Source organism: Helianthus annuus, chromosome 17, assembly GCF_002127325.2.
Source record: "Helianthus annuus cultivar XRQ/B chromosome 17, HanXRQr2.0-SUNRISE, whole genome shotgun sequence".
NCBI lineage: Eukaryota > Viridiplantae > Streptophyta > Magnoliopsida > Asterales > Asteraceae > Helianthus > Helianthus annuus.
The window spans coordinates 36,564,329-36,578,279 of NC_035449.2; the positions used below are offsets into that span (position 1 = coordinate 36,564,329).

General features: G+C 37.8%; 1 protein-coding gene across 1 annotated transcript; it reads left to right on the forward strand.

Moving 5' to 3' along the window:
* Positions 1 to 10,305: 10,305 nt before the first annotated feature.
* On the forward strand, positions 10,306 to 11,595 carry LOC110923045 (vinorine synthase). The gene has a single exon (XM_022167231.2). It carries the CDS (start codon positions 10,306 to 10,308, stop codon positions 11,593 to 11,595), a length of 1,290 nt encoding a protein of 429 aa, XP_022022923.1.
* Positions 11,596 to 13,951: the final 2,356 nt, after the last annotated feature.

A 13,951-nucleotide genomic window follows, 5' to 3' on the forward strand; every position in this document is an offset into this window, starting at 1 on the left:
CAATATACCAAAACCAGTTCCACTTTCTTCAGTTCCAATGCACAAACCCTTACCTCCTGCAGGTGTTCAATTCCCTCTTGAACTAGAAGCTGTCAGAGAAGAGATAAAATCCTTCTATACTGAGGATGACCCTGCCAAAAGGAGTTTGCCTTCAGTCAAAGGATATCCCTGGCCCAAAAACATTGAAGAATATTTGAAGATAAAGGCCAAGCAAGCAGAGGATATCTCGAAAAGAAACACACAAGGGAAATCTGACAAAGAAGTATCAAGATACTACCAATATCTGCTCACACAAGTCAGTTCCCTAGAAGGTTTTGCTAAAAATGTCAGTCAACAAATTTCAGAAAGAGCAGCTGAAACTCTGAAGAAAGACTACATTGAAAGCATTATGTTCTACAAGAAATACAAAGGAGAGAGACACATGTACAAAGAGTGGACTGTTCCAGAGCTTGAAGCTGAATCAGCCAGAATTCAAGTTATGATAAAAAGGAAAGTCACTCACACTCCTCCTGATTGGGCAAAGTTCAAAAAGAATGTACCTGAAAAGCAGTTGGAACTAAAAAGAATGAAAGAAGAATTGGTTGTTGCTGAATTTGGTACCAAAAGACAAGTTGCTAGATGGAAAGAAGATTTGGTCAGGTCAACCTACAAAAGGTTAGAGGAATTAAGGAAGAAAGATCCAAAAATTCCTCAAAAACCTGACTACCCTGAAGCAGCGGTTTCAAAAGGACCATCAAAGCTGCAAACCAGGAGAGCCACTGCTCCAGCTGGTACTACCATCTACAAAAGAAGGACACAAAGCCAGTTTGGAGCTGAAACTGTTCAAGAAATTCTTGCTGGAAATGCTGTCTTAAAAGAAGGCTTGTTAAGAACGTTAAAAGAAGAACTTGAACAGGAAAACTCTGCTACCACTGCTCAGCCAGTGATGAACCGGCCAGCCTCACCAAATACTTCTGCAAATAAACATCTCCCAAGAAACCCACCTGGCTCAAAAATACAAAAGTGGGCAACTGACAAACAGACCTGCGTATTGACTTTGCTCAGGTCTGGTGGAGTAGTGGATAAAATATCAAGGGAACAAGCTCTTGGCCTGAGTCTTGAAGATTTGCAGGATCTCCTTGATCTTCCACTTAGCAGGGATGATGAAGATACAGATGCCCTTGACTTTGAATTACAATTTAAAGGTCAGATAAGGGAGCTGTTAATGAGGCAATAAAGTATCCACAAATAATGAAGGGTTTTGGCATTATCTGTTCCAGGGGGAGATTGTTGGGATTGAACCCTATCAGAGGAACAGGTAATTAAAGCCAAAACTGGATCAGAACAGTGGATTATGAATAAGCAGATGCTGATACACAAATCTCTCCCCTTGAAAGTGATTACAACTACTGATGACCTCCTATCTGCTGATCTTACCAAACTGCTGTCTCATAACTGCTGCTCAACTAAAGATCTGATGGAAGACTAAAGTCCTGCTGATTCAATCTACTGCCTTGAGTCAAGCACTGCTGATCCGGACAAGTGCTGCTGGGTTCACAGCAGTAGAAGGTTGCAGCAGCTGTTCTAAAGTCTGTTTTGTAATAGAATGTATTAGCAGTAGTTAACATAAGAAGTGTCTGTATAGATCAGAGGTTAGAGTTTGTTAGGAGGTTAGATGTCACTTTCATGGTGACGTCAGCAAAGATGCTCAATAGTTTGCAAGTGCCTATAAATAGTTCAGTACTTTGTACTGTTCTATTAGCTCTTTACATCATTCGTCTTCTTTGCACGAACAAACTACTGAGCTCGGGCTGAGGGGGAGTTTGCATTCATACATCTATCTTTGTAATCGTTGTTGAAATTAAATTCAATCATTCGGTTCATAGTGTAAAAGATGTTTGATTAAAGTATTACTCTCATTTGATTGTATGCAAAGTTTGTCTTCATTTTAATTCCGCTGCACAACTCATCCATTTTTCATCTTAACTTCAAACACAAAATACAATAAAAAAGAAACTCAGATCCAACATTTGATGTCGAAATCCGGGTTTAGAGAGGCGTTATGCTAATTGCGCTATTTAATTACTAAAGTTTCGCAATTTGCGCTATTTAGCATAACTCCTATTCTGGACCTCGGATTGACGTGAAATTTTAGGGACATGCTAGAAATCAGTAACCAAGGTTATGATCCGTTCGCGTGTCCGAAATTCTCGTTTTAATTTAAAAAGGGCGTTACGGTCAACTTTTAAGTATTTAACGGAAATGTGTAAAAGACTCGGACAAACAACGAACTGGTCACAGAGGGTTATACCATCATGTAACCTGGTCCTAAGTGAGTCCTAAGGCATATCTATATCAAACTTTAACGGGTCAGAACTGAAGTCAAAGCAAAAGTCAAAGCTTTTGCGACTTTCGGCTCCGAACCGGGTCAAAACAATAAATGGTCGGATCAAACAAGCCTAGACTAGTAAATATACTTATTATCATGTTTTATGAGTGTTCAAACAGGTTACATATCATCTACATTACAGATTATGCATGAAATCGCAAAATAGCATTTCTGTTGACTTTTTCTAAGCACGTTTGACTCGACATTTGGACTAGTTAGATTGGGAATCAGAGGGTGCCCTTTTAGGGGTTTAATGCCCACATGATTACCAACATATAACTATCTTTGATTCGACAAACCACTGGACCATTCGTGATTTATCGCAAAGTCAATCGTTAATTACGACAGATTGACTTTTAAGCTAAACTAAGCAAAAACAAGTCCATAAAAGGGTTGGCATACTTACAGAAGCTTGGTGCACGACTTAGAATGTTAGAAGAGTGCTTGAGAGCTCCAGAGATGGTTTAGAATGCAGGTTTGAGGTGTGTTTCACTTATGCACAATGTGGTGCCTTTTATAGTGAAAGAATGGCCTCAAGATCATTGCACATCAACCTACAAGGCATCATGGATGTTCAGCAGGTGGCCCTGGGTGCTAGGGGTCGTGTAGAGGGCGCCCATGCTTCATTTATTGCTCAAATGATCGTTCACAACTTCAAACAGCAAGTCTGTCCAATAATTCTGCATCTGGGACTTGTACGCGGCCCGCATTAGGATCAAGCAACTCACACGCGGGCCGCATGGATCCTAATGTCAGAAAACAGATCTTCAACTGGCGCGCAGCCCGCATTGGCTCATGCATACCTTCAACGCGGCCCGCATGAGGTCTGTTTTCAAAGATTTTCAAATCTTTTGTAATGATTAACCTGACCTTTCGGTTTCGAAGGGGTAACTTTGCGATTTGGCCCTTGATTATTTACGATTAAGGGCCTCGTGACTTTTACCCGCATTGTTAAGTCCCCGGTTAGTTTAATTATTATCCGAAAAGCCTTAACTTTTATTGTTGATGCTTTTAACCCCTTGCATACGAATTTGATCATAACTTTCTCGTTTTAAAACGGAACTTTGCGAGATTTACATAGCATATTCTAGTGAGCATATTTTACTGTTACAAAGCCTCGGGTTCGTCAAAGGGTCACTCAGAGGTATAAATTAAACATGTTGACACAATTAACCCCTGTAGCCTGTAATCTCTCACTTTCTCCCGCGTTTCGCTCCGTACGATCCATGATTTATTCGTTTGAAGGTACGAGCATCATTTAGGGTTACTATACAGTATATTTACCCTTTGTTGACATTTATAACCCTCGAATTTACATACTTTCAAGGTTTGTCAACTTTAGTCCTTTATTCAGTATTAAATGCCACGTGTAAACTCAATGACACATGTCAACACATTATTGGACACAAAATTTCGAGGTGTTACAACCTCCAACTCTAAGAAGAGGAAGCACAATCATCAAAGAAAGGATGCTTCCAAAGTCCAAAAGCCCAATCCTAATACAAATGCACCTTCCAGCTCTAAGAGCTCCTTAGGCAAACCCTATTGCAAGTTTTGTAAGAAAACAGTACATGAGCAAAAGGAATGCCCTGACTTCAAGGAGTGGCTGGCTAAGAAAGGTAACGACTTTTTCATGATACTTGAGTCCTTTAATTTAAATGTTCCTGCTAATTCTTGGTGGTTTGATTCTGGTTCTATGGTTCATGTAACTAACTCTACTCAGGGATTCCTTTCAATCCGGAAGCTGGGAAGAAACCAAAGAACACTTAAAGTTGGGGATGATCGGGATTTAGAAGTGAAGGCCATAGGAACATTACAATTATTTTTGAAAACTGGTTTATGTATTAAACTTTATGATACCTTATATGTTCCTGAGGTAACTCGGAACCTTGTATCAGGACCAAAGTTAGACATGGACGGTTTTTTCGTTTCTCATGGTCATCGCAAACTCTCTATTCTCTATTCGTTGTTTATGGTACTGGCATTCTGGATGGTGGTCTCTATAGATTAGAACTAGATGATAATTTTTCCAAATCTTTGTTGTCATATAATATTAATGAATCACTCACAAAGATGAAACAAATTCGAGACTTAGAGACTTCATCCATGTTGTGGCATCAACGTTTAGGCCACATCTCAAGAGAACGATTAAATCGTCTCGTAAAGGATGAAGTCTTACCTCCTCTCGATTTCACTAATTTTGGAACATGTGTCAAATGTCTCAAAGGAAAAATGACATCAGCAAATAAGAAAGGTGCCACTAGGAGCTCTAATTTATTAGAACTTATTCATACTGACATTAGTGGTCCTTACCAAATCGCTGGCATAACAGGACATACTTCATTTATCACTTTCATTGATGATTATTCTCGTTACATGTACTTGTATCTTATCAAGGAAAAGTCTGAATCTCTTACAACTTTTAAAGATTATAAAGCTGAAGTTGAAAAGCAACTAGATCGTCAGATTAAAGTTGTGAGATCAGACAGAGGCGGTGAATATTATGGAAGACATACTGATGTAGGTCAAGCTCCTGGTCCATTTTATGAGTTTTGTAAGGGCCAGGGGATTGTGAACCAATACACCATGCCTGGTACCCCTCAGCAGAACGGTGTCGCTGAACGAAGAAATCGTACCCTTATGAACATGGTGCGCAGTATGTTAGCCAACACTAATTTACCATTATTCCTCTGGACTGAAGCGTTAAAAGCAGCTGTTCATATACTCAATAGAGTTCCTTCTAAGTCTGTCCCTAAAACTCCTTATGAACTTTGGACAGGAAGGAAACCGAGTCTTAAATATATGAAAGTATGGGGCTGCATTGCTGAAGCAAAACTCTATAATCCTTTCCTAAGGAAACTTGACCCTAAAACAGTTACCTGTTTCTTTATCGGGTATCCTGATCATTCGAAGGATTATCGTTTCTATTGTCATTCCCATGTCATCCGTATTGTTGAAACCAAGCGTGCTGCGTTCCTGGAGGATTTCAAGGTCAGTGGGAGCAGTACCAACCCTTACGAAGAATTGCAAGAAGTACAAGACGCGGGGGGGGGGGGGAGACTCGTCGCTTACCATTACTCCGTTTACTCCTCTTGTACCCCATGCAACTGCACCTGAAGCCACTGCACAAAGTCCATCTCCACAATCAGAACCCATTATACCTCATAACGAAGGCACATCAAACGCTCAAAACCAAGACAACGCTGAACCCGATAATCAACTCAGGAGGTCATCTAGGCAAAGACGGCCTACTAATTGGGATGATTATGTTACCTACCTGACTGAAATGGACGCTGGAAAGCTCAATGATCCTATCTCTTATAATGAAGCCATTAGCAGTGACCAGTCTTCTGAATGGAATAAAGCAATGATTGATGAGCTTGAATCCATGAAGAAAAATGACGTTCGGGATTTGGTAGAATTACCCAACGGTGTCAAACCTGTAGGTTGTAAATGGGTGTTCAAAACAAAACTGGATCCGAATGGGAACGTTGAACGCGACAAAGCGAGATTGGTTGCAAAGGGCTACACTCAGAAAGAGGGAATTGACTATCAAGAGACGTTTTCACCTGTCTCTCGTAAAGATTCATTAAGGATCGTTATGGCCATAGTAGCTCATTTTGATTTGGAGCTGCATCAGATGGACGTCAAAACTGCTTTCCTTAACGGAGACTTAGACGAAGATGTTTACATGAAACAACCTGAAGGCTTTAAACCTGAAGGTCAGGAGCATCTAGTCTGTAAGTTGAAGAAATCCATTTACGGGTTAAAACAAGCATCCCGTCAATGGTACCTCAAGTTTGATGAAGTTATGAAGAGGCAAGGTTTTATGAAGAATCAAGTGGATCAATGCACCTACCTCAAGATGAGTGGGAGTAACTTTACTATACTTGTCCTTTACGTAGATGATATTCTATTGGCAAGTAATAGTTTAGACATGTTGCATGAGTCGAAGCGATTACTCTCGCATAACTTCGACATGAAAGATCTCGGAGATGCTTCATACGTCATTGGCATCGAAATTCACCGAGATAGACACAAAGGGATCTTAGGATTGTCTCAAAAGACTTACATAGATCGTGTCCTTACACGTTACAACATGCAACAGTGCAAACCCTCTGTCGCTCCAGTAGTTAAGGGAGATGTTTTCGGTTCATTCCAGTGTCCGACAACAGAGGTTGAAAAGGAGCAAATGAGCCAGATACCTTACGCGTCAGTAGTCGGGAGCCTGATGTATGCTCAAGTCTGTACTCGCCCAGATATCACTTATATTGCTGGAATGCTAGGCCGTTATCAGACTAATCCTGGTCTAGATCACTGGAAAGGAGCTAAGAAGGTCCTTAGATATCTGCAAGGGACGAAAGACTATAAACTGACTTATAGAAGAAGTGATCACTTGGAAGTGGTAGGTTATTCTGATTCTGACTTTGCCAAATGCAAAGATGACAAGAAATCCACTTCGGGCTACATCTTTATGTTAGCAGGCGGACCTATCTCATGGAAGAGTCATAAACAACAGTTAACTACAACTTCCACAATGATGGCAGAATACATTGCTGTTTCCAACGCAACCTGTCATGGAATGTTGCTTAGAAATCTGATCACTGGACTTAAAATCGTTAATTCCATTTCTAGACCATTGAAGCTTTACTGTGATAACTCAGCTGCCGTTAGTTTCTCGAACAGTAACAGTTCAACTGGAGCTGGTTTATATCTCGTTACAAAATATTTGTTCGTACGTGAACGAGTTGAGGAAAATAATCTTTGTATTGAGTATATTAGTACTAAAGATATGCTTGCGGATCCGATGACTAAAGGTCTCCCACCTAAAGTTTTCGAAGAACATGTATCGAATATGGGACTTACTAAAGACCTTATTTAATGACATATTGTACTAGCTTATGTTTTAATTAATAAAATTTCCTCAGTTTGGTTTTGTATGTCTCTAACATATGTTCTGCCGGTGTAATGACATATATAGACAAATATAAATACAAATCAGACGCTAAAGGGCTTATAAGTATTTTGATCATAACTATTAGGTTTTAAATTGAGGTTATAGTATGATTAATGGGGGTCCTGAGTCGAATGATGATTCAACGGCTGTATTTCTCTGTTATAGTTCTTGGTTTAAGGCTAAAATGAGTGTTAACTCCTGGCCAGACTCATCTAATACTCATGATAAATGATTACTCGGCTAAGTGGGAGAATGTGAGATTAAATATATTATTAATATAATATTTAATCTTTTAGCCATTATAATCATTTATATTATATTAGATCAAAATATGTTAATAACCTATTAATAATTAGTTGGTAATTGTTGATGGACCATATTACCCTTATTAACTAATTAGGTTTCCTCTTGGGTGTATATATAAGGAGATTATTAGAGAGTTAAAGGGTTAGACAAGTTACACAATTACAACTCTCATAACATCTATTTACGGCTCTCTCTCCCAACCGATTCTTCCCTAGTCTCGGTTTCATCACCATCATAACTTTACACCCTAAGGAGGAACCAGATCATCCTGACAAGTATGTCGAACTCAATGGCTGCATCTCTGACTGGATTTTAATTACTACTAAACTTTACCAAATTATCATCCTTATTTGGGTTTGAACCCAAGACCTTATACTAAAAAATTGACAAGTTTTGTACTTATTTTTCAAAATCTTACAGTTAAATCAGATTATGTGCAAGACACATGATGTCCTTTTACTCATATTATTTTAAAAATTATGTTAAAAGAAAAAAAAATATGTCTTCACTCCATGTCTTTCTAAAAACCCTCTTTCCCTCCCCCCCCCCCCCCCCCCCCTTCTCTCTGAACCACTTCTACCACCACAACCAAACCTGGCCAAAAATACCACTACAGCAGCTCGTAGATCTGAAAACGGTAACTACCACCCTCAGCCGGTCCCATCTCTCTCTTTTTCAGATCTGAAATCGTAGGCTAGAGATGGTCAGAACGACCAGAAATCGTTGATCTCTCTCTCTCTCTTGAACCGACTTAAAAAACTACTACAGTGATCGGACTTGAACCAATCTCTGATTCAAAACTACCCACCATCAGATTGCACCATGAATCATGATGGCAAGATCTTCCCGTTTTTCAACCCTGCGTTTTCTCCGCCAACAATCTGCAACATCAGTAGCTATAATGATTCTATTACGTATGGGTGTTTGTAGTTTGAACAACTTTAAGAGCTACAAACAAACTCATATGATCATGTCAACTTCTTTTGATCCTGAACATTAACTATTTCTTTAGTGTCAATATTATTAGCATAAATTAGGCCTCGTTTTCAGTCACAGAACCCTAAAACATCTACACTGTTGTTTTTTTCTTGAAAATCAAGTGGAAGAAGTTTGTATATGTGATGAGATTGCTTGCCTGAGTTGTGGGTGAGGATGAAGGAGGAGGGGTGGCAAACACCCTAAACGGCTTCCTATGATGTTGAAAAACAGGTGGTGAAATATGTTTTATTTCTGTACATATATTTTATTTTTTACAAGATATATATTATTTACAAAATAGTCCCAAAAGAGTGAAATGACAAATACACCCTCATGTTTAAGGCACATGATCTGAAAAAAAATATATCTGATTTAGCCTCAAAGGACATACCATGCAAGATTTTGAAACAATAGAGAGGAGTAATAGAAATTGCATATGGATTAATGATTTCCAACATCACTTCTCTAAATAATTTGATATACAATGACGTAGCTCAGCCTTGGTTTATTCTTATTGAACAACCTATTTAATGATTATCTAGCGTTACGTGTTCTTTCGGTTTTTACCATGCTTCGATTTGTTTTATATAATACATCTTAGTTTAGTTATTGGTTTATCTTATTGAACAACATACTTAATTTTTCAATTTTTGTCATGCTTAAGTTTGTTTTATATAATACAACTTAGTTTAATTATTGGTTTATTCTTATTGAACAACCTACTTAATTATCATCTAGCTGTTTCTTTCAAATTTTGTCATGCTTCAATTTGTTTTATATAATACAACTTAGTTTAGTTATTGGTTTATTCTTATTGAACAACAACTTACTTTAATTGGTTTATTCTTAGGCTATAGGGTGTGGGGGTCATGGTTGGGATATGATTTGCCACCTAAGAACATGAATGGAAGACTACACCATCCCCTTGGTTGATCCGCTATGGTTTGCATGGATTAAACAATGGCAACCATGGTCCTCCTTTCCATTTTTCAACACATCATTTCCTTTTTCTTTAAACAAAGATAAATTAAAATAAATAAGGGGCTAGTGGTTTGTGTCATGACCACACCCTTAGAGTAGTGGTTTTGGATGGCGGATTAGAGGTGGGTTACATGGCGCTGACGTGGAGGGTCATGGTGGTGATGAGGGTCATGACCACACCCTATAGCCTTATTGAACAAACTACTTAATTATCATCTAGTTGTTTCTTTCAATTTTTGTCATGCTTCAATTTGTTTTATTAATACAACTTAGTTTTATTATTGGTTTATTCTTATTTAACAACCTACGTAATTATCATCTAGTTGTTTGGTTTAATAGTATACAGGTACACAGTTGTTCATACAATCAATGTAGGAAAGGTTTCATACCTTATAACAGTTTCAGTCCATAACAGATTGTGAGAAATATTTTAATCCTAAAATTAAGAGAGATGCTGGTTAATTAAATGGGTGAATGCGTTGGATTAGGTAGGATTAGGTAAAATCCAATATTATATATCCTAAGCGCATGCCTATAAGTTATATCAAGATGCCTGCTTCTCTAAATCTTTTATATTTTAGAAAACGCTTGGCTGGTTTTATAAGAAATAAAGAAACTCTAATCAGGCTATAAATAGTTATGCTAAGCTTGGATAAAACCATTGCAACCTATTATTTCTCATTCAACTAGCTTGTCACCACATATATAAGCAGTCATGAAGATGAACATTGAAAAACACTCAAGCAAATTCATAAAACCCTTAGTTCCAACTCCTCCAACCCTACGTTATTACAAGATTTCCTTCCTTGATGAGTTGGCCCCTTCCATGGATATTGGCGTTGTTCTTTTCTTCTCTGAAAATAACAATGACCACAACACAAAGTTTGTTACACAGCTAGAACAATCACTTGAAAAAACTCTACCACGATTTTACCCTCTAGCTGGTAGGTATGTCGATGAAACCTACACCGTCGATTGCAATGATAACGGTGTTGAGTTCATACATGCCAAAGTTAACATCAAATTGCAAGATATTATCGCTAACGAAAAGAATAGTAAGCTTGTGGATAAATTAATTCCACCCAAGACCGGGGAAGCTAACTTGTTACTTGCAATTCAAGCAACCATGTTCGAGTGCGGAGGTGTAGCACTTGGTGTACGTACCACACACAGGATTGTTGATGCCTCCACTCTATGTACATTCCTAAGCGAATGGGCCGCTATGAACCGAGAAGAACATACTGAAATTACCGGGCCGGGTTTCAACACATCCTCATTATTTCCGGGTCGTTGTTTTCCGCCTGGTCCACTACAACCTATAAGTGATGATGACATGTCAACCAAGTATATCAGAAAGTTATATCCATTCAGTGAGAGTGCAATATCAAACATGAAAGCAAAGGCCAATGCTAGCATGTGCGACCGTCATTGCTCAAAGGTACAGTTGGTCTCAGCCGTGATTTGGAACGCTCTCATTGGTGTTGATCGTGCCAATAATAATCCAAGAGAGTCTATACTCGTCCAAGCAGTAAACCTTAGGGGAAAAACAGCTTCGTTAATCCCTAAACATTCTTGTGGGAATTTGTTCGTGCTTTGTGCCACTAAAGCTGTGGTCGTTGAAACAACTGAAGAACTGGCGAATCGTTTAACTAGTAACGTCAAGGAAACAATACGTAACTTCTCAAAGGTAGACCACAATTCTGAAGAAGGGAAGTTGAGTGTTTTGAATTCTATCTCACTACCCAACATTCGGGAATCAACTAATTTGATCACGATATCTAGTTGGTGTAAGTTTCCTTATTATGAAATTGACTTCGGTTTAGGGACGCCAACTTGGATAGCCCCCTGGTGGATAGCCCCCAGTAGTATGCCTATGGTTAATACCACGTGTTTGATGGACGAAGCGCAGGGCAATGGAATTGATGCACATGTCTTTCTAGAAGTTAAAGATGTCCCATATTTCGAAGAAGCTCTACGACGGCAAATTGGTTCTTTTGCTGCTTAAATCTATGTTTTTCATTTGTATGATGATCGGTTCTGTATTGCTCAAGCTTTTGCATTTCTTGTAAGGAAGTACAAATACTTTAATGCTACTTGATAAGTATGGCTTATTATTCGGTTATAGGCTATGAGTTTCGTTTGATGTATTACTTTGTATACTTTCGTGGGTTCGAGTCAGTTAATATCTCAAAGATATCATTTTGCAGTTTCTCATTACAATAAAAAGAGATATAATTACCAATCAAAACTTTTTGGCTATGGGCTATCATAAATTTATTGATTTTCAACCCATGTAGTTTGTTTGTACATCATTTTGTAATTATGATTAAATGTTAATACATCTTTTTATGTTTTATTATGTGTTCTTGGTTTTTTTTTTTTCCAACAAGCTCTAGCATAGACCACCGTTAACAACCACTAAATACTAATGACCTGCTTTGACAAGCTTTAAAAGTTGTACAACAGTGTCGGCCGTGTTTCTTTAGGTCTTACTTATAACACTCGTATGTAACATAGGGAGTAGGATCAAATACAAACCACATTTCGTATACAAACTGTAAGAATCATTTAAAAAGTGACACATCCAACCAATTATAGAGAAATGGTAAAATGATAATCTAAATAATATCAATTATCTTGAATTCTATATAATTATGCTAACAAGCGATTAATTCTTTATTTAGATCTTCCTTTTGTTTCCAATGTGTTGATAAAGAAAAGTGTTGATATCATTTCACATATGTGCTAAAATCAATTATCTTGATTAATTTTCATGTGCTAATATAATTCAAAAGTGCTACTTTTATATATGTATTGTTTTAGTATGTGTTAATTTAACTTTTTTTAAGTGCTAAGATCTGTTCTACAGTTTGTAGGATAAATATGGTTTGTACCGTAACCAACCCCTGTAACATAGAAGGGGAGTGAAACCCTCTTCAAACTAGCATACACAAATTCAACAAAACTGAAACTAAAATCAAAGGGGTTTTGATGCATGATTGAAGATTTATATTACACAATATCATCAAAACCTAAGGTATCTCACAATTTCACTTTTGGTGGATTCTCTAGTTTAGAAGATACCCATCAAGTAAGAAGGTCTAGTGATGTGTCTTGATGATTATAGGAATGTGAAGTATTTGATTTATGACATGTTTGGATGATTATCCAAGTATAAGGTGAAGTGGGTTTTAACCTAAGTATGAAAAGCCCCAAATTCATGTGTAATAATTAGATGTAATAGTTTTGTTAACTGAATTTACATATTCACTTGGTTTCTAATGAATGATTGAACTAGTTGAGTTGAGATAAAGTAGTAGAAGTTAGAAAACTAAGCTAATTGAATAGCTTGAAAAACAATGCCCACTAAGGGTTTGATAAAATGCCTAAGTGAAAACTAGTTGTTAATAACTCCTAAAAAACCTTAGTGAAAATCTCATGGATGATTGTTTGTAAGTATTGATTAAAAGTTATGAATGATTATGTGTCCTATAGCCACTCGAGTTATAAACTATAGGCAACTCAAGTGAGGCTTTGGGAGGACAAGCCTGGAAGAACACTCATCTCAAAAGAAAGCTATAAGACACGTAACTACATTGTTGTGTTTATTTATTTGTAAATTTATTGATGATGATGATAATGATGTTAATGTAATAGGCTTTCAAGTAATTGAGTAAAAGACCCGTTTTGGATTAAAAAAATATGTTTTAAATAAATTGTATGAAATGGGAGGTAAAACCAAAGTATGAATCACCCGCAGGGTCATAGAAGCGAAGGTGTTGTCTAACGGGAATAAACGTGGTTACGGACCATGATAAGAATTAATAAAAGGATGGTAATCACTCTTGGTTGATGAGAACCACGAGTGGCGAACATAACGGGTCGTTTGTGGTCTATACGACCATAAACTAAATAATAGATATGTAAAACCAAGGTATAAGCGACCCGCAGGGTTGTAGAAGCCGAGGTATTGTTCCAAACTACCAACCATGATTTCGATTGTGGTTGGGGAAATAATGAGGAACCTTGATAAAGATCCGGGTCGGTTTGGGTAATAAACACCAAACTAAACTAAACGATAGTAGTGAAACCTCTAAAAATCTGGGTACGTGCAGTGGACTACGGATTATAAATGTTAAGGAAAAGTTCCAAATGTAATAATTTGGGGTTGGACCGACTTGGGTGCTAACCGGGTGAAATATGGAAAAATTCAGGTTAGTGTGAAAAACTGCCAGCTCTGGAATGTTTTTGGAAAAAGTGGTCCATATGCCACGCGGTGGGACAAGGGTATCCCGACACAACGCGTGGGGGGGGACACTATTTCAAAGAAATGGTTTTTATCTCTTGGTTTTAACGATTTT